A 27,059-nucleotide genomic window follows, 5' to 3' on the forward strand; every position below is an offset into this window, starting at 1 on the left:
TGTGGGGAGAGGGGAGAGGCGGCCAGCCTGTCCAAGCCCTGGGCTGTGGCTCGCTGCCCTGGAGCCTGGTTTCCCATTTCTCCCGAGACAGGTTTGAATGGCTCTGCTAAGGCCGCCTGAAACCTGCCCGGTTAGAAAAACAGCCACACAAAGAACAGCACTGTGTCTGCCTCCAGCTGCCCCGTGGCTGCTGGAGCATGGAACATCAGACAGAAGCACACTCTGGGTGCAGGGTGAAATTCTAGGCAAGCAGCAAGTCTGCCAGGGCTGGAGGGAAATCCTTTCTTTGCCCTCACAAAAGAAAATGTGTGCCTGGCTACTCTGGTGCTCATTTTTCAAGATGGGAACTGGAGTCTATGTGTATTTCCTTCTTAAAAAGCTTTAACACACAGGCTGAGCAAGGTGGCTCACACCTTTAATCCCAGCACATTGAGAGGCCAAGGCAGGAGGATCACTTGTGCCCAGGAGTTCAAGACCAGCCTGGATAACAAAATGAGACCTACCCCCGTCTCTACAAAAATAAAAATAAAAATATTAGCCGGCCGTGGTGGTGCATGCCTATAGTCCCAGCTATCTGGGAGGCTGAGGCAGGAGGATCACCGGAGTCCAGGTGGTGGAGGCTGCAGTGAGCCGAGATCGTACCACTGTATTCTAGCCTGGGCAACAGAGTGAGATCCTGTCTCAAAAAAATAAAACAAAAAACAAAACTATAACATACATACAAAAAGGGATATACATCTTAATTGAACAACTCAGAATTTTACAGACTGAGCATACCTCTGTAACCAGCCCCCAGATGAAAAAAGAGAACAGGACCTGCCCCTCGCAAACACCCCCTCATACCAGATTCTTCTTCCTCTCCCAAGAGCAAGTGTCCCATGGACTCATTTTGCCTATTTCTGACCTTTATTTAAATAGCACCATACAATGGGCATTTGGTGGCATCTGGCCCCTTTGCTATTTGCGGTTGTTTGTGGTGGTTTTTTGAATGCCTTTGTCTTTTCTGTTACTTGAAACAGTGAAAACCACAGTGGTTTTAAAAAAGAACAGCAGCACCAGATGTGGAAGATAGGCAGGTCGTTGGTAATGGTTTAAGATGTGAAGAAGAAACTGCCCGTATTTGGTTGATGTTTTCACTTGAGATTTCCTAGGTTTTGGTGATTTTTGGTAATAATTCTTTACTTTTTGATTTTTATTTAGGGAATCCCTTAAGATAAGAATTCTGAGGTCTTGAAGGGACATTAACCCCCCTCCTGGCTTTTGGACAAAGCTGGATAGAAGTCATTTTCTGTTTGCCAGAAAGAAAATTAAAGACTTGGGTGAGAAAGAGAGGGAGGCAGAGATCAATTAAATTTCTTACCTGGTATGTTCAATTTCTGTTTCAGGTAAAATGTCGGTTCCAGGACCTTACCAGGCGGCCACTGGGCCTTCCTCAGTGCCATCCGCACCTCCATCCTATGAAGAGACGGTGGCTGTTCACAGTTACTACCCCACGCCTCCGGCTCCCATGCCTGGGCCAGCCACAGGGCTTGTGGCAGGGCCTGACGGGAAAGGCATGAGCCCACCTTCGTATTACACTCAGCCAGTGCCCGTCCCCAATAACAATCCAAGTACGTGTGGCCTCCTAGGCCCCCCTTACCATTCCTGGGTTGTCCACCCTGAGACTCAGGAGAGTGGGAATCAGGAGGGTGACTGAAGGGACCCTGCCACAGTCTAAGTGAAGTGCCATTATGTTCCAGTTTTCCCCCATACCTTGAAATTTCACAAATAGTCTTTAGGTTCCATGTTAGTGAGACTCATGGCCTTTCCATAATAAAGTGTGGTTAGGATCTTTCCCACTGTTATAAGTAAAATTTCGATGCTGAAAAAGAGATAGCACTCGAACATACTCGAACGAGTAAACTCGGCAAGGTAGTTTACTTCTACAGAAGGGTGAGGGCGAATGGACGGAGCAATGATGGCCACCGCTTGGACAATGCGGGGTGGGGTACTTATGCCTGACGGGGGTCATCTCTGCTGCTGTGTTGTCCCCTACTGGCTAGAGTTAGACTGCACGAACTAGACTAATCCCCATTGAACAGGGGTCCGAGCTGGATTGGCAGGGTGGGTGTTTGGGTGATCAGGATCGGGGGTGGGTACAGATGTGAACTACTGATGAACCAGTGGAGAAGGCTGTTTACTGGAATTACAAGGAAGTTAAACTTTAAAATAGAGATTTAAAGAATAAGAGAGCTGGACATACTGACACACTGATTCTCTGAAAATTACCTTGGGGTTCACTAGAACGCCATTATCACCGCGTTCGAATCATTTGGCATACTCACGGAGGCACAACCGACTTTCTTCTGAGAATGGGAGTTTGTGTCTTAAGGGCCCCCACCCTTCCTGCTGAGGTCTGATGCAGAACTGCTGCCCCCAGGCCAGGGCCAAGGTAGGAACAGGGAGAAGAAAGTGTCCTGAGCAATGTGTGACTGTGTTTTCACGCCAGCTCACCCTCAATGCAAGTTGCTCTTTTGCTTTTGAGTGACTAGATGGTCCCTGTCCTTTGGTGCTTCCTTCTGCCCAAGTGTTCCCCGGTATGTCGCTGCTTCAGTATCACAAGCAGTTTTGGGAGAAATCTTTAGCTCAGAGGGGTCCGGTGAATCAGACTGCCTGGGTTTACCTAACCTCATGTGCCTCAGCTTCCCCATTTGTAAAATAGGTTTCATTGAATACCTATTTACCACTATCAGTGGGTTGTTAACACGAGAAGTGCTGTGTGCCAAATACAGAGTACTTATTGCATAGAAGTGAACTCTTATTGTTGTGTCCAAGTTACAGGACCCCTTGAGCTGGAAGAGGATGAGCCATGCTGTGATCAATAAATAACTTACTCTTTTTTTTTTTCTTTTTTTTTAAATAGGGTCCCACTGTGTGGCCCGGGCTGGAGTGCAGTGGTGCAATCATGGCTCGCTGCAGCCTGGATTTCCTGGGCTGAAGTGATCCTCCCACCTCAGTCTCTGGAATAGCTGAGACTACAGGCACACACCACCACACCTGGCTAATTGTTAAATTTTTGTAGAAACGGCCTCACTATGTTACCAGGTTGATCTTTAACTCCTAAGCTCAAACGATCTTCCCACCACGCTTGGCCTCCCAAAGTTGATAATCCTATGAATGTGAGCCATGGAGCCTGGCCTGAGTAACTTATTCTTGAACCCCCAAAACACTTAATAAAATGTGTGAACTGGGCGTAGTGGCTTACACCTGTAATCGAAGCTACTGAGGAGGCTGAGGCAGGAGGATCACCTGAGGCCAGGAGTTCGAGACCTGCCTGAGTGACATAGTGAGACTTTGTCTCTATGAAAATAGAAGTAGCTGAGTGTGATAGCTTGCGACTGTAGTCCCAGCTACTTGGGAGGCTGAGGCAGGAGGATCACCTGAGGCCAGGAGTTCGAGACCTGCCTGAGTGACATAGTGAGACTTTGTCTCTATGAAAATAGAAGTAGCTGAGTGTGATAGCTTGCGACTGTAGTCCCAGCTACTTGGGAGGCTGAGGTGGGAGGATTGCTTGAGGCCAGGAGGTTGATGCTGCAGTGAGCTATTACTGTACCCTTGTGCTCCAGCCTGGGAGACAGAACAAGACTCTGCTTCTAAAAATTTTTTTTAAAAAATTAACATAAATGCTAAAGTATGATGCAATACTACTTTTCTGGAAGGAGGGTCTTTCTATGAGTATTTCTAAGTTTAACTCTAGGCAGTCGTTAGTTTCCATTGGTTATATAAATGGCATTCTAACAATGTAAAAAGGAACAGAAGGAAGTAGCTTTGACAAAAATATGAACTTAACAACTGAAGTGCTTAATGATTTTCATCACCCTGGATTCTCTTCCTTTTTTTTTTTTTGAGACAGAGACTCACTCTGTTGCCCAGGCTGGAGTGTGATGGCATGATCTCAGCTCATTGCAACCTCTGCCTCCTGGGTTCACATGATTCTCTAGCCTTAGCCTCCCGAGTAGCTGGGACTACAGGCCTGTGCCACTATGCCCGGCTAATTTTTGTCTTTTTAGTAGAGATGTGGTTTCACCATGTAGGCCAGGCTGGTCTTGAACTCCTGACCTCAGGTTATCCACCCTCTTCAACCTCCCAAAGTGCTGGGATTACAGATGTGAGCCACTGTGCCCGGCCTGGTTTCTCTTCTGATTCTTGTGAATGTCCACAGATGTTTTCACTTAGCTGTGTCTTCCCGGCATTATTTAATATTTCATTTCTTACGTCAACACAGTTCATGAGCTTGTTGTCTCACAGAGTTGGCCTGCATTTCCTGGCATGATAAACTCTCCCTTATCATTGGGAGCCAGAAATTACAAAGGATCTGTGTAAAAAAAGGGGATTGTTTATCAGGAGCTGCTAGACGCAGTGTGAGACGGGTTACAATTATTTATTTATTTGTTTCTGAGACCAAGTCTCGCTCTGTTGCCCAGACTGGAGTGCAGTGGCACTGTCACGACTCACTGCAGCATCAACCTCTCAGACTCAAGTGATCCTCCCACCTCAGCCTCCTGCGTAGCTGGGACTACAGGCATGCACCACTATGCCTGGCTAGTTTTTATAGTTTTTTGTAGAGATGAGGTTTTGTCATGTTGCCCAGGCTGATCTTGAACTCCTGGTCTCAAGTGATCCTCCACCTCGTCATCCCAAAATATTGGGAATATAGGTGTGAACCACTGCCCCCAGCCCTCTTATGAGCCTGAATCATACTCAGTGGATGGATAAACCCTGATGTGTTAATTCATTCGTCCGTCAGTGGACACGTGAGTCCCTTCCCCTTTGGCTCTCCTAGGTAGCCAAACGATGGACACGTGCTGTGAACACGGATATACAGATAGAATATCTACGGCGTCCCTGCGTTCCCCTCTTTGTTCTGTAGCGAATGCTGTGGCCGTGTTTCCTGAGCAGCTTGTGTTTGTCCCTCTCCCTTCCATCAGTTGCCGTGCAGACGGTCTATGTGCAGCAGCCCATCTCCTTTGCCGACCGCCCTGTCCAGATGTGTTGTCCTTCCTGCAACAAGATGATCGTGAGTCAGCTGTCCTATAACGCCGGTGCTCTGACCTGGCTGTCCTGCGGGAGCCTGTGCCTGCTGGGGTGAGTCTGCCTCCTGTGTGGCCCCAAGACCTCCTGCCCTTCTCTCTGGGTGCTGCGGGCGGTGGCGGGGGCCGGGGGGGTGGTTCTCAACTGGACCAGAGTGACATTGTGCCAGACAGTTCGTTCATTCCCTTTCTTTCTCTCTCTCCCCCCTTTTCTTTCTTTTTCTTTCTTCTCTCTTTCTTTCCTTTCCTTGTTTCCTTCTTCTTCTCTCTTTCTCCCTTTCTTCCTTTCTCTCTTTTTCTCTTTCTTTCCTTTCTTCCTTTCCTTCTCTTTCCCTTTCCCTTTCCAACGGAGTCTTGCTCTGTCACCCAGGCTGGAGTGCAGTGGTATGATCTCGGCTCACTGCAAATTCTACCTCCCAGGTTCAAGCGATTGTCCTGTCTCAGCCTCCCAAGTAGCTGGGACTACAGGCGCCATGGTCAGCCAATATTTGTATTTAGTAAAGACAGGGTTTCACCATGTTGGCCAGGCTGGTCTCAAACTCCTGACTTCAAGTGATCTGCCCACCTTGGCCTCCAAAAGTCTTGAGATTAGAGGCGTGAGCCACTGCACCCGGCCTTTTTTTTTGAGATAGAGTCTGGATTTGTTGCTCAGCTAGAGTGGAGTGGCATGATCTCTACTCACTGTAGCTTCCACTGCGCAGGTTCAAACGATTCTCCTGTCTCAGCCTCCTGTGTACCTGGGATTATAGGTGTGCACAACCATGCACCATGCCTATTTTTTGTATTTTTAGTGGATATGGGATTTCACCACACTGGCCAGGCTGGTCTAGAACTCTTGACCTCAGGTAATCTGCCCCCCTTGACCTCCCAAAGTGCTGGGATTGCAGGTGTGAGCCACTGCGCTTGGCCCAAGACATTTTTTTTTTTTGAGACGGAGTCTCGCTTTGTTGCCCAGGCTGGAGTGAGGTGGCACTAGCTAGGCTCACTATAACCTCTGCCTCCCAGGCTCAAGTGATTCTCTTGCCTCAGCCTCCCGAGTAGTTGGGCTTACAGGTATGTACCACCATGCCTGGCTAATTTTTTTGTATTTTTAGATGGGGGTCTCACCATGTTGGCCAGGCTGGTCTCGAACTTCTGACCCTCAGGTGATCCACCCACCTCAGCCTCCCAAAGTGCTGGATTTACAGGTGTGAGCCACTGCGCCTGGACCAAGACATTTCTTTGTTGTAAGGGCCATCCTGTGCATTGTAGGATATTGAACAGCATTCCTGGCCCCCACTTGCCTGACGCCAGAAGCACCTGCTCCCCAGTGTTAAACTGACCAAAAATGCCCCCTGGGAGGCCAAGTCGTCTCCGCTGCTCTTAAGCATATCAGCCCCCAGAAATGGTTCTTCCGTCATTTCTTCTTGCTTACCTGCCGAAACCACTCCCTGCCTGTAGGGATAAGCTTCGCAGCTGCTGGCAGCTGTGTATAGGGCAGTACCCTGAGGGATTCCTTTTTCTTCTAGAATTTCATGACCTAAATAATAATGTTTGCTCGAGCCTGAGAGAAGCTTTAAGCAATCTGTACGTTAAAATTCTTCATAGAAATTACTTCAGAACTTCTTATCCTTTTATGACCCGAAGTATTTTTCCCATTGCCCATGTAGGGGAATTATGTAAATAGTTAGGTTGGCACCAAGGGTATTATGTTTAAAGAGATAATAGTTTCTGTTCTGGGAGAAAAATCTGAGAAAAACAATTAATTTTTTGTTTCCCACAAAGCAGGTACAAGTAACTTCCTTATTCCTGGCCACGTGAGCCACTCAGAAAACCCCAACGGGCTCTGTTCTTTTCCTTGAAGGAAATGATTGTGAGTTTCAGGAGCCTCACGCAAGCGCCATCTTCCTCCACATTGTCCTTTGGTGACTTGAGGCTGAGAAGGAACAATATTTCTCTTCCTAACTTCAAAAAGAGGCTCAGAGTCCTGGAGTGTTTAGTTAATTTCCTTGAGATCATATATTTAATAAAGAAGGAAGGAGATGGAACGGCTTTCTGGGCACCTGATTCCCTCTCTTGCCCAAAGGACTCTGCTGTTAGTTGCTGTTTTCATTCCGTGGGCAGAAAATTCTAAAAAAAGAAAGTCCATCACCTCTGGATATTTGTATGAAAACTAATTTTTATCTTTGAAATCAGGGAAAGACAGAATCAAAACTTATTTGGCTGGGCTCGGTGGCTCACTCTGTAACCCCAGCACTTTGGGAGACCGAGGCGGGTTAATGGTCTGAGGTCAGGAGTTTCAAGACCAGCCTGACCAACATAGTGAAACCCCATCTCTACTAAAAATACAAAAAAGTAGCTGGGTGTGGTAGTAGACACCTGTAATTCCAGCTGTTCAGGAGGCTGAGGCAGGAGAATCGCTTGAACCAGGAGGTGGAGGTTGCAGTGAGCCGAGATGGTGCCATTGCACTCCAGCCTGGGCAACAAGAGTGAGACTCTGTCAAAAAGAGAAAAAGAAACTTACTTGTTTTGTTTTGTTTTGTTTCAGACTGAGTCTTGCTCTGTTGCCCAGGTGGGAGTGTGTTGGTGGGATCATAGCTCACTGCAGCCTGACCTCCTGAGTACATGCAGTCCTCCCACCTCAGCCTCCTGAGTAGCTGGGACCACAGGTGTGTGCCACCATTCCCAGCTAATTTTTAAATTTTTTGTGTGTGGAGGTGGGGGTCTTACTATGTTGCCCAGACTGGTCTTGAACTTCTGGACTCAAGCAATCCTCCTGCCTTGACCTCCCAAAATGCTGGGATTGTTGCAGAATAGAAGCTTACATTGAGTATTAGCCGCTGCCCATCTGGCTTTAGAAATTGAGGCAGGCCTTCTTTCCATCCCTTTGTTCCTTCCTTAAACATGGTACAGTGAGTTCAAATCCTGCCTCTCACTTGCTGTGTGGCCATAGGCAAGGGACTTTACGTCTCTGTGCTTCGGTTTCCTCATCTATAGATGGCAGGTGACAGGGGGTTAATAACGCCCACCTCGGGGGCAGCTGAGGATAAAGATGTGTGTGCTGCCTGGAATTGTGCCAGCACCTGTAAGCCGTAGATTAAGATTCCCACTGAGCGGACTGACTGCTCACCCTGTGTGAGCTCTGGAAAGCTTGGGCAATAGGAGGAAGTTTCTTTCATTAGATAGTTTCCTCATGAGAATATTTCCAAATTCTGCTTTATGTAAAGCAACGTCTTCCTATAAAAGGTTGAGTTTTAACTACATTTTTGGCAAACACTGCTTGTCAGGCTGTATGAAATTCCTGCCTGTGTGTGCCAATGGTGCTTTATGAAGGTTAAGAGGCGTTTTTTGGGGGATTCTGTTCGGTTGCGGTAAGAAGCAGCCTGTCCACATGGAAAAGAGATTAGGAAGACAGGGGTTGGCAAAACGGCCCGGGAGCCAGGTGCCTGTTTTAAGTTTCACGGGGACCCAGCCACACCTATTGGTTTTTGGATTCTCTGTGGCTGCCTTCTCTTTACAAGGGCAGAGCTGAGTAGTGGCAACATCAAGTCGGGGCGTGTGGTGGTTTCCACCTGTAATCCCACACTTAGGGAGGCAGAGGTGGAAGGATCACTTGAGGCCAGCCGTTCAAGACCAGCCTGCGCAACCTATCGAGACCTTATCTCTGCAAAAACAAACAAAACCCAGCAATAAAAAGACTAAAAGATATGCTGTCTGTCCCTTTGCAGAAAAAGTTCACCAAGCCCATCTAAGACTTTGAAAGATTCCTAAATGACCCAAGATTTAAATAATGCCCAGAGGGGCTCTGTCTGTGGGAGGAGCCTTGGCAGTGGCTGGCATGTTAATTTCCTAGGGCCGCTATCAGAAATGACCTCACACCTAGTGTTTAAAACAGCAGCCATTGACTCTCATAATTTTGGAGGCCAGAGGTGTAAAATCAAAATGTCAGCAGGGTCTGGGTGCAGCGGCTCACGCCTATAATCCCAGCACTTTGGGAGGCCAAGGCTGGTAGATCACTTGAGGTTAGGAGTTTAAGACTAGCCTGGCCAACCTGGTAAAACCTTGTCTCTACTAAAAATACAGAAATTAGCCAGGCTTGGTGGCGTGCACCCACAATCCCAGCTACTCAGGAGGCTGAGGCAGGAGAATCGATTGAACCTGGGAGGCAGAGATTGTGGTGAGCCTAGGTTGTGTCACTGTACTCTAGTCTGGGTGACAGAGCCAGACTCCGTCTCAAAAAAAAAACAAAACACCCCAAAACCAAAATGTCAGCAAGACCACCCTCCCCTTAAGGCTCCAGGGGAGAACTGTTTTTTTGCCTCTTCCAGCTTCTGATATGTCCAGGTGTTCCTTGGCTTGTGGCCTTATCACTCCAATCTCTGCCTCTTTTTTTACATCCCCTTCTGCGCCCCACCCCCTGCCGTGTCCTCTCCTTTTCTTCTAAGGTCATTAAGTTTTGGGGGTCCACCTGGGTAATCCAAGATGATCCCATCTCAAAATCCTTAATTACGCTGGCAAAGACCCTTTTTACAAAGAAGGACATGAACCTGTGTTTTTGGAAGCCAGCATCCATCCTGCTATAGTCAGTAACGTGCTCCCTGTGTCTCTCTCTCTTCTCCCAGGTGCATAGCGGGCTGCTGCTTTATCCCCTTCTGTGTGGACGCCCTGCAGGACGTGGACCATTACTGTCCCAACTGCAGAGTTCTCCTGGGCACCTACAAGCGTTTGTAGGACTCAGCCAGAAGTGGAGGGAGCCGGGTGCCGCAGGGAGTCCTTTCCACCACTCATCCAGCTTCACGCCTGGTGGAGGTTCTGCCCTAGTGGTCTCACCTCTCCAGGGGGCCCACCTTCATGTCTTCCTTTGGGGGGGAAAATGTCGCAAAACTAACCAACCTCCAAACCCCAGAAATTGCTGCTTGGAGTTGTGCGTAGGACTTGCAAAGACATTCCCCTTGCGTGTCGGTCCAAGTATCAGTTCTGCCTCCCTGTGACCCTGAGTCCTCCCATCTAACTGTGATCATTGCCCTGTCTGAGTCTCTTCCTGTGATCTGCCATCAGTGGCTCTTTTTCCTGCCTCCGTGGGCCTTTCTGGCAGTGGTCTCACACTGAGAAGCCACAGTTGCCTTATTCTGGAGGCTGTTCTGCCTGGAGCTTGGCTGAGGCAGCCTTTAGTGCCTACCATTATCTTACTCATCTCTTCCCATCCCTGATGACAGAGATCTTGCCTTATAGACTTTACAGGCTTGGCTTTTAGACTCTGTAACTGCAGACTTCATTAGCACACAGATTCACTTTAATTTCTTAATTTTTTTTAAGTACGAGGAAGAGGGGTTATTAACACCCAGCACAGATATATCCACGAGGTCATAAACGCATGCTAAAAAAATAGGGCTGGATTTATATCACTGCTCCGACCCCCCCGCCCGCCCCCGGTTTATGTGTCAGACCTTCAGCACCCCTTCCATGCAGGGATTTTTTCTCATAATTATATGAACAGTTTTTATTACCTCCTTTTGGTCTGAAATACTTTTGAACAGAATTTCTTTTTTTTTTTTTTTTTGTTTAAACAGAGATGGGGTCTTACTCTGTTGCCCAGGCTGTTCTCAAACTCCTGGGCTTAAGCAATCCTCTTGCCTTGGCCTTCAAAGTGCTGGGATTGCAGGCGTGAGCTACTGTGCTTGGCCTGAATATAATTTTAAGAGGAGGATTTATTAACATTTTCTGTAATCGTCCGATTGGTGTCATTTTCCCATTTGTCCATGTAGTCTCACTTAAAAAAAAAATACATAAAAAGACATGGATAATTTCATCCTCTGCCTTTACTTGGGGATAATCTGGTTTTTAAACACCTTCATGGAACTCTGAAAGTGGGATCCCTTTTGGGTCCCTGGCGATGGGTTTTGAAAGATAAGCACGTCCGGGTACCCTGGTGTCAGAAGGAACCAGAACTCTTTCAGAGGAATCTAAAGTCTGATTTTAGTTTTCAGAGACACGGTTTGTTGTAAAACATCCGAAGACCTGATTTCCAGGACCCAAGCAGCAAGCCAGCTGCTGTGTTGTCTTTAAAGTCAAGAAAAAGCTCCAATTTGATAATAATTAAGCATAAGGAACTCACGTGAATACTACCATGTAGAAATAAAACCTAGATCTTCAACGAACATCTGTATAATTGGTTGAACATGATCGTGGTAACCATTGATCCCCCTTATTTTATGTGTTTGGAAAATTGCAGTCATGATCATTTTGCAATGAATATGGATACCACTTTGGTGTTACCTGCTTTTGAAAAATAAAGTCTTTGGTTCACTCAGTGAACTACTGATGATTTCTTTGGATGTGTAGAAAGGGCTCTCAGGTTGCATTTCCAGCTGTTGCTACAAAGAGCCTTTATTTGCTCGGTAACGTTGAAAAATTCTTCCCGATGAAAAACTTCAGACTTGCTGAATATCCTGCTATCTCAAGATGACCGATGTTGAGTTGGGCGGATTTGCTAACGAGTCAGATTTGAGCATGCGGCTGTTGGAACCCAATAGGCGTCATTGATGGCGGCAAGCCATAGCTTTCAAGTTTTAATAAAATGCACAGAAGAGAGCTGTCCTCATTCATTCTCTGAACAAAACATGCTTTGTGAGATGCTAAAAAGAGGGTATTGTAATGTGTCAGGAATATGGATGCCGCCTTCCCCCTCCTTTGCTACCTGATGAGACGGCTTCATTTCGGTAGGTGCAGGGAAATACTGTCATCTTGGTGGGGCTCACATTATCATTTAAACCCTAAATTCCAGTCTTGAAAAATTGCGGCTTTCCAGATCTTGATTGTGTGCTTTCGAGGCCATGCATATTTAGCAGTTTGGCTCAGATGGTGGCGTATACATGATCTCAAGCTGTTATTAATTACACATGCAGAGTCTTCAAAACGAGAGCCCTATTTCAGGATCGTAAAAACATGTATTACACGGAACTTCCACGTCAGATGCCTGGAGTACGAAGCGCTGGACATTGCATTTTATTGTTTAAAGTATGGATTTACGTATTTTTGCAAATTAAAAGGCTTTTTTGTTTTGCCACTTTCTGATGGGGACCTGAGGGTGTCACAAACACTGGTTCACGTTTAGTGAATGAAAGGGCTTTATTGGACCGCAGAGAGGAATTTTACCAATCTGATACCAAAAGTGGCTGCATATCTTATATTCCACTGTGTCTGTCTAGGCAAGGGGGCATTCTAAGAAGTGTTGGTTTGTGTCCTAACAAAACTATTCAGCTACCGCATCTATTGAAGCCAGACGTAAGCACATGACTGATCCTTGCTGACCGCAGCGTTACCCATGAAAATGTTTTCTCTGGGACAACTAGCCTCCCAGTTGCTAACGAGACCACCTCTGTTGGATACTGAAATATGTATAAACATGGCTTCATGTGCTCACACCATTTGGCCTCAGTTTTCTCCCTAGTGAGAGCCTGTTGTATTTGGGATGCTAAAATCTTTCTTTGACCTTCTGGACTGAAGATTCCTGGTAGGAGTAAATCTAGACGTTGGAATTTTGCTTGCAGAATTCGGATTTGCCTTTTGGTCCCTCGGTCCTCCCCTCCCTGTATGACTCAGACATTTACAATGAGTTGCCTGTTTTTTGCAGGCACGTGATTGAATTGGAAGTAGATCTAGCAAGGGCCATGAAAGGGACATCAAGAGTAGTTTTGATTTTTTTTTTTTTTTGAGAGAGAGTCTTGCTGTGTCGCCCAGACAACAGTGCAATGGCATGATCTCAGCTCACTGCAACCTCCTCCTCCTGGGTTCAAATGATACTCCTGCCTCAGTCTCCTAAGTAGCTGGGATTAGAGGCACCTGTCACTGTGCCCAGCTAATTTTTGTATATTTAGTAGAGAGGGTTTTGCCATGTTAACCAGGCTGGTCTTGAACTCCTGACCTCAGCTGATCTGCCCATCTCGGCCTCCCAAAGTGCTGGGATTACTACAGGCAGGAACCATCACACCTGGCTTTTTTTATTTTTTAAATCTAAGAATTTTAAATAAGATTCTGGAGCTTAGATTAAAATGAAATAAATAAATAGCTCACCACCAAGAATAGAGTCTAGTGCATGTAACCAGTTTGTGCAACTGCTCTCCAAAGTTTTAAAAAGATGGCTTCCCAATGTCCCCCCTCCCCTCCCCTCCCCTCCCCTCCCCTTCCCTTTTCTTTTGTGATGGAGTCTCACTCTGTGCCCAGGCTGGAGTGCAGTGGCACAATTGGCTCACTGCAACCTCCGCCTCCGGGGCTCAAGTGATTCTCCTGCCTCAGCCTCCTGAGTAGCTTGGACCACAGGGGCACATCTTCACGCCTGGCTAATTTTTGTATATTTAGTAGAGAGGGTTTCACCATGCTGGCCAGGCAGATCTCAAACTCCTGGCCTCAAGTTATCTGCTTGCCTTGGCCTCACAAAGTGCTGGGATAACAGGCATGAGCCACTGTGCCTGGCCTCAACATCTAAGTATTAAAGCTGTTAGTGCTTCAGTGTCCCTTAAGTGATCCTGGCTGGTTTCTCAAATGGGCAAAATCAATTTAATGGGTTTGTCAGAAGTCACAGTGCATCACCCAGTGCATCACTCATAATAGATCTGAGTATTATCTGTAAAACTTTCGGGTATATAGATGTGTGTGTTGGGTGGGGGAGGTCACAGTGTAAGGTCAGTGTGAAGGGTAACATCTGGTAGCCTCTGGCTGGTGTCTGTGAATTTCACATTGTTTATCATCGGTTAACTCCTGCTGTGTCACAGGCATTGTGCAATTGGGGTAGAAAGCACGACCCTGTCTAGGAGAGTGAACAGTGGGCTTAGTGCTTCCCTGCCAACATTTCTTCCCCCTTCCTCTTCCCTCCTTCCGTCTTTCCATCTAAAATTCGCCTAGTGTAAAAGTACATAATTAGGTGGCTTGTAGTACATTCGCAATGTCACGTAACCATCACTTCTACCTAGTTCCAAAACATTTTCATCAGCCCAAAGTAATACCCCATACCCATCAGCAGTCACTCCCCATGCCCTCCTCCCTGCAACCCCTGGCACCCATCGGTCTGCATTCTGTCTGTGGATTTACCTATAGTGGGTATACCATATCAAGGAGTCAGAATACGTTATCCTTGCGTCTGGCATCTTTTGCTAAGCATCATGTTTTCAAGGTTCATCCACATGGTAGCATGGACCAGTGCGTCACTCCTTTTCGTGGGTGAATCATACTCCACTGTGTGGATAGACCACAATTGGTTAATCCACTCATCCCATGATGAGTGTCTGTTATTTCTAGCTTTTGGCTATTGTAAACAGTGCTGCTGAGAACATTTGTTTTCAGGCTTCTGTGTGGACATAGGTTTTCAGTTCCCTTGGGTGTTTGCTGAGGAATGCAATTGCTGGGTTATAGGGTAATCCTACCTGTATGGTTCATTTATTTATTTTTTGAGACCTAGTCTCACTCTGTCACCCAGGCTGGAGCACAGTGATACGATCTTGGCTCACGGCAACCTCTACCTCCCAAGTTCAAGCGATCCTTGCCTCAGCCTCCTGAGTAGCTGGGACTACAGGTGCATGTCACCACGCCTGGCTTATTTTTTGTAGAGGCAGTGTCTCACTGTGCTGCCCGGGCTGATCTCAGAAGTCCTGGGTTCAAGTGATCTGCTTGCCTCAGCCTCCTGAGTAGCTGGGATTACAGGCATGTGCCACTACACTTGGCACATTTTTAAATTTTTTGTAGAGTTGGGGTCTTCTATGTTGCCCAGGCTGGTCTCAAAATCCTGGGCTTAAGTGATCCTCCTGCCTTGGCCTCCCAAAGTGCTGGGATTACGGGCATGAGCCACCGTGCTGGGCCTTTCCTTTCTCGCCCAAGGTCTTTCTTTGTGCTTGCATCGGTCTGCCTTTCCCGCATTTGCTGTTTGTCTAAACGGACTTCTCATTTTATTTTCCACCTGCCTTCTGTCTTAGAGTCTTGAATCTGTTCAGGCCTTTATCAGTGACCAGATAGTGTCCGCATGTGAGAGATGGTGGTCTGGGTGTCTCCAAAGCTGTGTGTCTTGGGGGCTGTGTATGGGGGGGATATGAAGGAGTGTGTCTCTGTATGTGTGGAGGTGTTTGTTGGGGGGTCTAGTGTCTGCCATGTGTGTGAGCTGGGCTCTGGGTGTCTCCGTAGCTGTCTATGAGTATCTGTCCGTGTGTGTGTGTGTGTGTGTGTGTGTGTGTGTGTGTGTACATGCACACGTATCTGTGTCTCTGGATGTGTTTCTAGGTGCACGGAGGGTAAGGGAAAGGGGCCAAGCTGTCCGGAGCTGCACTGGTCTAGAAGCCGTCAGTCCTCCAGGAGCTGCACTGGTCTAGAAGCCGTCAGTCCTCCCGGAGCCCTGCAAGGACTTTCCAGCCCCCAGGGGGAAGATAAATGACTGTTGCCTCGCTAATCTCAGGGACTAAAGGGCAGGAATGATTGTTCCTCCCATTGTTATACAGCATGGAGGGGACCATGCCAGGCTTCCTGGCCTTGTCAGTCACGGCTGTGTCCGGCTGCTGCTGGATGATTCCATATGAGAAAGATTCTTATAGAATCCTGTACAACAAGACCAGGGCACTGTCCTCAGACTCCACGGCTCCACATTAGAATCCCCTGGTTGAGGCCGGGCGTGGTGGCTCATGCCTGTAATCCCAACACTCTGAAGAGACTAAGGCGGGAGTATTACTGGAGCCCAGGAATTAAAGACCAGCTTGGGTAATATAGTGAGACCTCATCTCTACAAAAATAAAAAATTAAGGCCAGGTGCAGTGGCTCATGCCTGTAATCCCAGCACTTTGGGAGGCCGAGGTGGGCAGATCACCTGAGGTCAGGAGTTTGAGACCAGCCTGACCAAGATGGAGAAACCCTGTCTCTACTAAAAATACAAAATTAGCTGGGTATGGTGGCACATGCCTGCAATCCTAGCCACTCGGGAGGCTGAGGCAGGAGAATCACTTGAACTCCGGAAGCAGAGGTTGCAGTGAGCTGAGATCACACCATTGCACTCCAGCTTGGACAACAAGAGCAAAACTCTGTCCCAAAAAATAAAATAAATTAGCTGAGCATGGTGGTGTGTGCCTGTGGAACCAACTGCTTGGGAGGTTGAGGCAGGAGGCTGGCTTGAGCCCAGGGGTTCAAGGCTGCAACGAGCCATGATCTCACCACTGCACTCTGGCCTGAGCAACAGAGTCAGGCCCTCTTTAAACAAAAAACAAACAAACAAAAAGAATGAAGAAACAATCCCCTGGGGGAACATTTAAAAGGCTCCATGCCCAGGCCATGCCCCAGATCAATTGGATTAGAAACTCTCAAGGTGCCACCAGAAACTCTTTCAGTGCCCACCTGTCCCTGAGCACAGCCATGCTGGGGGCACAGAAAGTCTTTAATTTTATCATTTTTTTTAATAAGAAGGAAAAATGCCTGCATATAATAATAAATCCAACCTGGATTATATTTCTCTTTATACCAACACAGTCATGTTGGAAATAGATGTTCAGTGACGCAAAGAAAAATCAGCACTGAGGCAAAGGGTCTTTCAGCAATGCGGTTTTTACTTCCTGGGCTGCAGGAAGGGTACTCCCTCTAGCCATCTTGCCACGAGAGTACAATGAACAAAGGAAAACACACACATTTATCCCTTACTCATTTGGGGTCGTCCTTACTGCTGTGTCTGATCTCCATTGGGTGGGGACAGACCTCGCAATCTAAACTAAAATCGGATTGGCCAACAGCTTAAAAATTTCTAAACTGGGTGCTGTGGCTCACGCCTGTAATCCCAGCACTTTGGGAGGCCAAGGCGGGTGGATCACGAGGTCAAGAGATCGAGACCACCCTGGTCAACATGGTGAAACCTCGTCTCTACTAAAAATACAAAAAATTAGCTGGGCACAGTGGCACGTGCCTGTAATCCCAGCTACTCAGGAGGCTGAGGCAGGAGAGTTGCCTGAACCCAGGAGGCGGAGGTTGCAGTGAGCCGAGATCGTGCCATTGCACTCCAGCCTGGGTAACAAGAGCGAAACTCCGTCTCAAAAAAAAAAAAAGAAAGAAAAAATTTCTAAACAGGCAAAAGCAATGGAGGGCTGGGACATGCCTGTGAGCACGTTCAGCACAGATACATTCATTAAAGTTCAAGGGCATAGAATGTACTACGTGCCTGTAAGCATGGCACATCTAACAGCTACATAGGATAGGGCTTAACAAAGGTATTAGCACACTTATTCTTTAACAAGAAAGGAAACTTTAAAAAGGAACTTTTCTACTTCCCACAGTCGTAAAATACATGTTTAAATATATTTTTATGGAGGAAGCGGCTCACTGAAGTGCTAATGTTGCCCTGATCAGCTGGTGGCTGCAATGTGGCCCCAGGTGGCCGGCCTGGTCTGGGGGCGGGTGTGAGTATGTGAGGCTCCATCACTGATGGTATGGTCCCCAGTGCCTCTGTTCTCTCAGTAAGTGCTTATTAGGGGTGCAAATATGTTACCAGGATACAGCAGCAAATAGGAGAGACAGGCTCCTTGCTCCCGGGGAATCTCAGCTAGAATGTCATCTCCTTAGGGTTGCTTTTCCTATTATGATAATGCAATCTTACGTATAAATGCCTCCTCGAATATTGTCTCCACCTATCCTGCCAAGAACTCTTCCAGAAAAGAAGGAAAAACATTATCATTTTACAAGTAAAAGATTGGAAGCGGCTGGGCACGGTGGCTCATGCCTATAATCACAGCACTTTGGGAGGCCAAGGTGGGAGTATCACGAGGTCAGGAGTTCAAGACCAGCCTGATCAACATGGTGAAACTGCATCTCTACCAAAAATACAAAAAATAGCCAAGTGTGGTGGCACATGCCTGTAAGTCCAGCTACTTAGGAGGCTGAGGTAGGAGAATCGCTTGAGCCTGGGAGGCGGAGGTTGCAGTGAGCCGAGATCACGCCATTGCACTCCAGCCTGGGTGACAGAGTGAGACTCTGTCTTAAAAAGAATGGCGGCATGGAATAAGTGTGATTTACACAGGGCTGCCAAGCAATTCATGGCAGAGTAACTTCTTCTGGTCCTAAAATTCACCTTGGGCTTGTTAAAAATATAGATTCCCAAGCTACATGCCTGGAGATTCAGATTTGGAAGGCTTGGGAGGGGGCCCAGGAATCTGTGTTTTTTAAGAAAAGACAAGGGTGGTGGCTCCTGTCTATAGTCCCAGCTAATTGAGAGGTTGAGTTGGGGGGATTGCTTGAACCTAGGAGTTAGAGGCTGCAGTGAGCTATGACTGTGCACTCTTGCCTGGGCAACATAGGGAGACTTTATTTCTTCAGAAAGTGAAAGAGAGAAAAGAAAGAGAATAAGAAAGAAAAAGAGCCAAATGTGGGTGAAGGGGAGAAGAAAAGAAAGCACACTGCCATGTGTGTACCTACGCAACTGTCTTGCATGCTCTGCTCATGTACCCCAAAACCTATAATCCAATAAAAAATTAAAAAAAAAAAAAAAGAAAGAAAGAAAAAGAAGGCCGGGCGCAGTGGCTTACACCTGTAATCCCAGCACTTTGGGAGGCTGAGGCAGGTGGATCACCAGGTCAAGAGATCGAGACGATCCTGGTCAATATGGTGAAACCCTGTCTCTACTAAAAATACAAAAAATTAGCTGGGCACAGTGGCGTGTGCCTGTAATCCCAGCTACTCAGGAGGCTGAGGCAGGAGAATTGCCTGAACCCAGGAGGCGGAGGTTGCAGTGGGCCGAGATAGCACCATTGCACTCCAGCCTGGGTAACAAGAGCGAAACTCCGTCTAAAAAAAAAAGAAAGAAAAAGAAAAAGAACGAGCAGGAAAGAGAAAGAAGGAGTGCCTGGATGTTTCCTAAGGGCAGGCAAGGTTGAGCAATGCTGTTCCATGTGGTCTGGGATCAGGTCAGCCAGAGAAAAGGAACTGGAATCGGGGTTCTTGACCTTGGCTTATTGGCACCTTGGACCAGATTGTTCCTTGTTCTGAGTCCATCCTGTGCATTGGAGGATGTTTAGCACCTCTACCCAGAGATAGATGCTAGTGGCAGTCCCCAGTTGTGACCATCAGAAATATTAATACTCCAGGCTGGGTGTGGTGGCTTGTTTCTGTAATCCCAGCACTTTGGGAGGCCAAAGCAGGCCAACACCAGAGGTCAGGAGTTCAAAACCAGCCTGGCCAACATGGCGAAACCCCATCTCCAGTAAAAATACAAAAAATAGTTGGGCATAGTGGCGGGCACCTGTAATCCCAGCTACTCAAGAGGCTGAGGCAAGGAGAACAGTTTGAACCCGGGGGGCAGATCTTGTAGTGAGCTGAGATCACGCCATTGTACTCTAGCCTGGGGGAAGCGGGGGAAGGGGAGGAAGGGGCAAAACTTGGTCTCAAAAAAAAAAAAATACTCCAGACATCACTGAATGTCTCTGGGGGGAACAAAATCAAATCACCCCATTGAGAATACCTGGGCAAAGTGCATGAGTTGAAGGAAACATTTCCCATGTTTGGGAATTGGGTATCTCTCACTAGCCCAAACATGGTTAAAATGCACCAATTTCCATAAAAAGTAATGCAGCATTGACACATACTACAATGTGAATGAGCTTCAAAAACGTTATGCCAAGTGGAAGAAGCCAGATAGAAGAGGTCATCTGTTGAATGATTCCATTTATATGAAATATGCAGAATAGGTGATCCATACACACAGATGACAAACTGGTGATTGTCAGGGGCTGGGAGGAGGGAAGAATGGGAAGTGACTGCTTCATGGCTCTCGGATCTCCTTCAGGAGTGATGAAAATGTTTTGCAGGCCAGGCCTGGTGGCTCATGCCTGTAATCCCAACACTTTGAAAGGTCAAGGCAGAAGGATCGCTTAAGCCCAGGAGTTTGAGATCAGCTTAGGCAACATGGTGAAACCCCATCTCTACAAAAACATAAAAAAAAAAAATTAGATGGGTGTAGTGGCAGGTGCCTGTAGTCCCAGCTACTAGGGAGGTTGAGGTGGGAGGATTACTTGAGCCCAGGAAGTCAGACTTTAGTGAGCCAACATTGTGCCACTACATTCCAGCCTGGACGACAGAGTGAGACCCTGTCAGAAAGAAAGAAAGAAAGAGAGTAAGAGAGAGAGAGAGAGAGCGAGCGAGATGGAAGGAAGGGGGAAGGAGGGAAGGGGAAGGAGGGAAGAAGGAAGGGGGAAGGGAGGAAGTGAGGAAGGAAGGAAGAGAAAATGTTTTGCAATGAGATAGTGGTGGTGGTTGCACAGCGATGTAGCTGGTGATGCCACTGAATTGGTCACTGTAAAATTGTTTAATTCTAGTGGGTGAATGCCACCTCAATCAACGAAAATATGCCACTTTGTATAGTTTCATGTGACAATTGGTAAAAGAGGATGTAGTGAATTGTGACTGCAGCGTAAAGCAGAACAGAGGGTTCAATGAGGTAGTAACATTGACAAGTGTGTTTAGACTGTAATATGTAATTAAATAACACTTAGAAAGGAAATGGTAAAGGCCAGGTGTGGTGGCTCAGGCCTGTAATCCAAGCACTTTTGGAGGCTGAGGCAGGCGGATCATAAGGTCAGAAGTTCGAGACCAGCCTGGCTAATATGCTAAAACCTTGCCTCTACTAAACATACAAATATTAGCTGGGCATGGTGGTGGGCACCTGGAGTCCCAGCTACTTGGGAAGCTGAGGCAGGAAACTCACTTGAACCTGGGAGGCAGGGGTTGCCATGAGCCAAGATTGTGCCACTGCACTCCAGCGTGGGTGACAGAGTGAGACTCCATCTCAAAAAAAATAAAAAGCAAACGGGGCCGGGTGAGGTGACTCATGCCTGTAATCCCAGCACTTTGGGAGGCCAAGGCAGGTGGATCATGAGGTCAGGAGTTCAAGACCAGCCTGGCCAAGATGTCAAAACCCTAAAATACAAAAATTGGCGCTGAAGCATGCGCCTGTAATCCCAGCTACTCAGGAGGCTGAGGCAAGAGAATTGCTTAAACCTGGGAGATGGAGGTTGCAGTGAGCTGAGATGTCACCACTGTACTCCAGCCTGGGTGACAGAGTGAGACTCCGTCTCAAAAAAAAAAAAAAGCAAACGGTAAAATCTGAAGACTGGACCTCAGTATCTGCATCTTTGGAACCAGTACAATGCTGGGTTAAAATGTACAATACATGTCTGTTAATTTGGGAAGAAAGTAAAATGAAAGCAATCGATTCATCAAGAACCATGACTGAACCACTTGCAACCTGCTGCGTGGCTGGGACAAGTCATTTGAGCTTCCCAGGCCGAGTTCCTCTCCTTTCGAGGAAGAGGTAGGCTGATTCTTCCAACGCTAAACGTCTATGTTGGGAAATGGACAGGTCTGGGGGAGACTACAGTACCTGCTGGAACATTCCAGAACATACCGGAATATGCTGTCTTGGCCTACATTGTGCTGAAACCATATTAGTTTCACTAGGGAGGAAACAAAATGAAGAGACTGAAGAAGAAAATGCAGAGCCGGCAAAGAAGGCATGATTAGGGGCTTAGATACAGAGGGGAGAGTGCAGGTAGTGGTGTGCTGGAGAGGTGAACTGCAGCTGCTTGCAAACAACGGAGAGTTTATTCAGCATTTTCACTTAGCACCCATCCCTTAACGACCTCCACCTGGCAACCTTCAATGACCCTAAAACTCAGAGCCTCCATTCCTTGGAGGGCCTGTGTTTCACGGGACGGGTGAGGGGCTCAGATGTTTCTCATAGATGGGAAACAAATCTCCAGGTTGGCCACTCCTGGATTCCGTAGCTGGAACACACATTCAGGTGCGTCTACCCTCCAGGTCATCCTAAGGATTTCCTGCAGGTGCATTTGCCCTACAGCCCAGAGGGGCAAGCTCGTGGGTAAGCTAGGAAACCCTGGAGACACCAGTCTCAATGAGCACCAGGCTGGGGTCAGCTTTGACAAGCAGGAGCGGAACAAGCCAAGCAGTGACACTCAACTTTGCAAGGATCAGCTCCTGTGTCCGCTTCCCACCGTCTGCTGCCAGCGTAGGCATCTGCATTCACTCATCTGGCTCAGGCAAGGATGGGGCCAGGAGTCACCGTGGCAGGTCATGTCATTCGAAAGCCCCCATCATTCCTTCCACTGGTGGGCCCTGGGGGCTGCTTCCTTCCCTCCCTCCCTCCCTGAGCTGAGAATGCCATCATCGGAGTGAGTCTTGGGTCTACAGATTTAGGGCTGTGTATGTCCTGCTCAGGGCGTGGTGAACATGGCTTATTCCTGGGAAGCAAGGATGGGAAGGGACTGGGTATGGGGCTGTAGTCTTCACATGAGGGTTCATTACCATGGAGGCCCTAGCAGCTGGGGACATGTGATCCTGGGCAGGTATATTTCTGTTTGGAGGATGTGGGGATTGGAAGCAGGTGTCAGTTATAGAGCAGAGCCCCAGGTGAAGTGGCTGATGCATTTCTGAGTAGCCAAGAAATAGGAAAGAGCCGGGAGAGGCAGGCCCGTTAACGCAGGGAGGTTTTCGGATCTCACCGTAGACGCTGCTCTATCAACAGCCTCTCACAGAGAGCCTCGAGGTAAGAACTTTTTGGCTTTTTTGGTAGTAGTTTTATTGCGATGCTATTTATGTATCACACAATTCACCCAGATGTGGTGGCTCACACCTGTAACCCAGCACTTTGGGAGGCTAAGGTGGGAGGGCTGGCGGAGGCCAGAAGTTCAAGACCAACTTGGGCAACACAGTGAGACCAAAAAGTTCAAGACCAACTTGGGCAACATAGTGGGTTCTTTAAAAAAAAAAGAAAAAAACCAATAGTTGGGCGTGGTGGTGCACGCCTGTAGTCCCAGCTACTCGGGAAGCTGAGACAGGAGGATCGCTTGAGCCTAGGGGAGGTGAAAGCGGCAGAGAGCTGTGATTGCACCACTGCACCTTAGCCTGGGTAACAGAAGCAAGACCCTGTCTCTAAAAGTTTTAAAGCATACAGTTTAATGGTTTTTAGTATAGTCACAAGTTCTACAACCATTACCACAATCAACTTTAGCATTTTCATCACCTCAAAAAGAAACCCTGGGCTGGGCGTGGTGGTTCACGTCTAATTACAGCAGTTTGGGAGGCTGAGGTGGGTGGACCACCTGAAGTCAAGTTCCAGACCATCCTGGCCAGCATGGTGAAACCCTGTCTCTACAAAAATACAAAAATTAGGTGGGCATGATGTTGGGTGCTGTAATCCCAGTTACTTGGGAAACTGAGGCAGGAGACTCTCCTGAACTTGGGAGGCAGAGGTTGCAGTGAGCTGAGATAACACCACTGCAATCCAGATCGGCAACAGGGAGACTCCGTCTCAAAAAAAAAAAAAAAAAAAAACCTACCCTTTAGTTGTTGACCCTCAATTTCCCTTCCCTGCCACTCCCAGCCCTTGGCAATCAACTGATCTAGTTTCCAGCTCTATTTACCCATTTTGTTCATTTCCTGTAAATCGATGTAGCATATGTGATCTTTCGTGCCTGGCTTCCCCCTACCCACCCCCACAGTGGAGTCTTGCTTTGTCACTGAGGCTGGAGTGCAGTGGTGCCACCTTGGCTCACCGCAACCCCCACCTCCCAGGTTCAAGCAAGTCTCCTGCCTCAGCCTACTGAGTAACTGGGATTACAGGTGTATGCCACCAAGCCTGGCAAATTTGTTTGTGTTTTTAGTAGAGACATGGCAGACATGATTACAGGCAGGATATAGTAGCTCATGCCTGTAATCCCAGCACTTTGGGAGGCCGAGGTGGGTGGATCACCTGAGGTTGGGAGTTTGAGGCCAGCCTGACCCACATGAAGAAATCTGTCTCTACTAAAAATACAAAATTAGCCTGCTTGTAATCCCAGCTACTCAGGAGACTGAGGCAGAAGAATCGCTTGAATCCGGAAGGGGGTTCTAGGCTGCATTGAACCAAGATTGAACCACTGCACTCCAGCCTGGGAGACAGACCAAGACTCCATCTCAAAAAAAAAAAAAAAAAAAAAAGTGGGGTGTGGTGGCTTATGCCTATAATCCCAGCACTTTGGGAAGCTGGGACGGGCAGATCACCTGAGGTTGGGAGTTTGAGACCAGCCTGACCAACATGCTAAAACCTGGTCTCAAAAAAAAAAAAAAAAAAAAAAAAACTAAAAACTAAACCAAAAAAACCCACGAGACTTTTTTTTTTTTTTTTTAAGGCCTGACAATAGGCAATTCTGAAAGCTTTACTTGGCAGGCCTTAAGGGGAGCTACACTCCCCACACCAGACTTGGGGTGCAGCCAGTGCCCTGTGGTCCTGGTTTGCATTAAGGGCTGAGGCCCTGAGGCTCTACTGTGATGCATGTCTGCGTTTTTAGCCCTGGTGTCTGCCTTCCTGGACCTCCTTATATGAGGTCTTGGGCAGGGGTCTTCTTCAGGGGCCTCTGATAGGGCAGGATGAGGACAAAGAAGACCCTTTCCCCCACTTTGGCTTAGTACTAAGTACTTTGCCACTCCTAGCCCCCTCTCGACCCTGACCCAGGTCCATAAAACTGCCAGGAGCCTTTTGCTGGATTCCCCTACATCTGGATGATACACCAGACCCTCAGTTGATGCCCCGTTGTGGAAAATGGGAGAAGGGCAGTTGGCACTTTCTCCAGTTTCTCCTTGTACCATCGCGATGAGTGATCTCGGGCTTAAAGCTGTCATTTCTGATGTGTTGGTTTGACACCTGATACCTCAGCCCACCCTCTTCCAGCTCAGCTGAACTCCCGGCAGCCCCAGGAATCGGGACTCAATCTTTGATTGTGAAACGATGTCAACCTGTAAACAGTAAAGGTAAATGAGTGAGAAGCCTTGTGGATGCCGGGAGGATAATAACCAGTGATTTTAGATGACCCCATCTGGGGGCAGCAGTGAGTATCGTGTTGAAGCTGCCATGGGCAGGGCATGTTCCCTCATTGAATTTCACCACGATTCTGTAAGGCAAGCATCTGCTCTGCATTTTACAAAGAGACTGAAATTCTGAGAGGTGGTTACTGGTCCCAGGTTCCAAGCTGGGATTCCTCAGCTAACATGTCACTCCTCCCAGAAGCATTTTGTATTGTTTTTGTGCTTGAACTTTTTTCTTGCTTTCAGTGATAAACTACATGTTTTATTTCCTGGGTGGGAGGCAGCCCCCATGGCCCTCCTGTGAAAGAAATGTGGAGGCTTTCAAATGACACAGAGGTGGCCAGGGCCACCTGCTCCATCCTCACCTGAGCCAGGTGTGCTGATGCTGATGCCCACACCTGGCAGCCCATGATGCGATGGGGACACAGGTGACTGCTGCTTGCATAATTGACTGTCTTGTTTGGTTTGTTCTGTCCCTGCTTATCAAAGCTGAACAGGACCTGGTCCTAGTGGACACTGGCTTCTAGGTGTCAAGCCTGTGCCCCGAGGGGGTTTCCTGCCCTCCCGTAAGTCTGCTCCTGAAACACAAGCTTGTCTGTGGTCTTGTTTTCCTTATTCGTAGAGACGGGTTCTCACATGTTGCCCAGGCTGTTCTCAAACTCCTCATCCTCTCACCTCGGCCTCCCAAATTGCTGAGCTACCACACCCCGCCTATTTGTCTTGTTTCTGATCTGTGTCCCTGCACTAGAAAGTCAGCTCCTTCACCCAGCACAGTGGCTCATGCCTGTAACCCTAGCACTTTGGGAGGCTGAGATGGGCAGGTCACGAGGTTAAAAGTCTGAGACCAGCCTGACCAACATGGTGAAACCCCGTCTCTACTAAAAATACAAAAAATTAGCCAGCTGTGGTGGTGCGCACTGGTAATCCCAGCTACTCAGGAGGCTGAGGCAGGAGAATCACTTGAACCTGGGAGGCAGAGGTTGCAGTGAGCTGAGTTAGCACCATTGCACTCCAGCCCGGGCAACAGAGTGATACTCCATCTCAAAAAAAAAAAAAAAAAAAAAGTCAGCTCCTTGAGGGCAGGGGCTTTTGTCTCTCTTGCTACTGACTGCTGTATCCCCAGTGAACAGTGAATGGCACACAGTAGGTGTCTGCATTTCGGGAGGGGCCCGAGATCACTTTCAGCCCCTGTGGTTTTCTAGGAGGACTCAGCTCAGAAGAGCCACTGCACTGATGGCTGCTGTTTACTGCAGGGAAAGATGCAGCGTTAAATCAGCAAAGGGAAAAGGTGCATAGGGCAGGGAGGCCAGGCACCAGCTCCCAGAGGTCCTGTCTCTCTGGACTTGCGGATGGTACTTACTTCTCATGGCCACAGTGTGTGGCAACATGTACTGGGCATTGCCAAGGAAGCTCCCCAGCGCCTTGTGTGCAGTGTTTTTATGGCCAGGCTCATAGCTGACCTCAGTCTCCAGCCCCTCCAGAGGTCACATTGATATCACATGGCTCAACCCCCCACCATAAATCATATTAGCATAGACTGGCTGGCATGGTCCCAGGCCCCCAGGTAAAGGAGGTCGCTGACATTACTATCAGGCAGCATATTCCAAGGGCCTGGAGGTTCCTTCTAAGAGTGAGGCAAGGTTAATTTTTTTTTTTTTTTTTTTTTTTTTTTGAGACAGTCTCCCTCTGTTGCCTGGGCTGGAGTGCAGTGGTGCAATCTTCGTTCATTGCAACCTCCGCCTCCTGGGTTCATGCTATTCTCCTGCCTCAGCCTCCTGAGTAGCTGGGATTATAGGCGCATGCCATGATGCTGGGCTTATTTCTGTATTTTTAGTAGAGACAGGGTTTCACCATGCTGGTCAGGCTGATCTCAAACTCGAGACCTCAGGTGATCCGCCCACCTCTCCCTCTGCCCTCCAAAGTTCTGGGACTACAGGCAGGAGCCACCGCATCTGGCTTGGGTTAATTTCTAGAAGGGGAATTGCTAGGAGAGAGAAGATGTGCTTCCCCTTCCCCCACCCAACCCACACTTTTGTGGCCACAATGTGAAGGTGTTTTGAGTGATACGAAAGGGAGGATGGTCTTTGCCCTTGGAAATATCAAACTACCTGTTGTCAAGAGTTTCACATACTCCAAATGTGAAGTGAT

At 47.8% G+C, this 27,059-nt stretch overlaps 1 protein-coding gene across 6 annotated transcripts in view; it reads left to right on the forward strand.

The window, feature by feature from the left end:
• The window catches only part of LITAF (lipopolysaccharide induced TNF factor), a 98,568-nt gene extending 87,205 nt beyond the window's left edge, over window positions 1-11,363 (forward strand). For 4 of the 6 annotated variants that reach the window (XM_054242627.2, XM_009009200.5, XM_009009202.5 and 1 more), the window contains 3 exons: window positions 1,386-1,610; window positions 4,968-5,124; window positions 9,671-11,363. In XM_054242627.2, coding sequence (XP_054098602.1) covers window positions 1,391-1,610; window positions 4,968-5,124; window positions 9,671-9,779 — 486 coding nt within the window. In that variant the 5' untranslated portion in view covers window positions 1,386-1,390 and the 3' untranslated portion in view covers window positions 9,780-11,363. Of the gene's footprint in view, window positions 1-1,385; window positions 1,611-4,967; window positions 5,125-7,596; window positions 7,732-9,670 lie in introns of those variants that run through there. The other 2 variants (XM_078344749.1, XM_054242628.2) reach the window with 2 other exon arrangements.
• Window positions 11,364-27,059: the final 15,696 nt, after the last annotated feature.

Source organism: Callithrix jacchus, chromosome 12, assembly GCF_049354715.1.
Source record: "Callithrix jacchus isolate 240 chromosome 12, calJac240_pri, whole genome shotgun sequence".
Taxonomy (NCBI): Eukaryota; Metazoa; Chordata; class Mammalia; order Primates; family Cebidae; genus Callithrix; species Callithrix jacchus.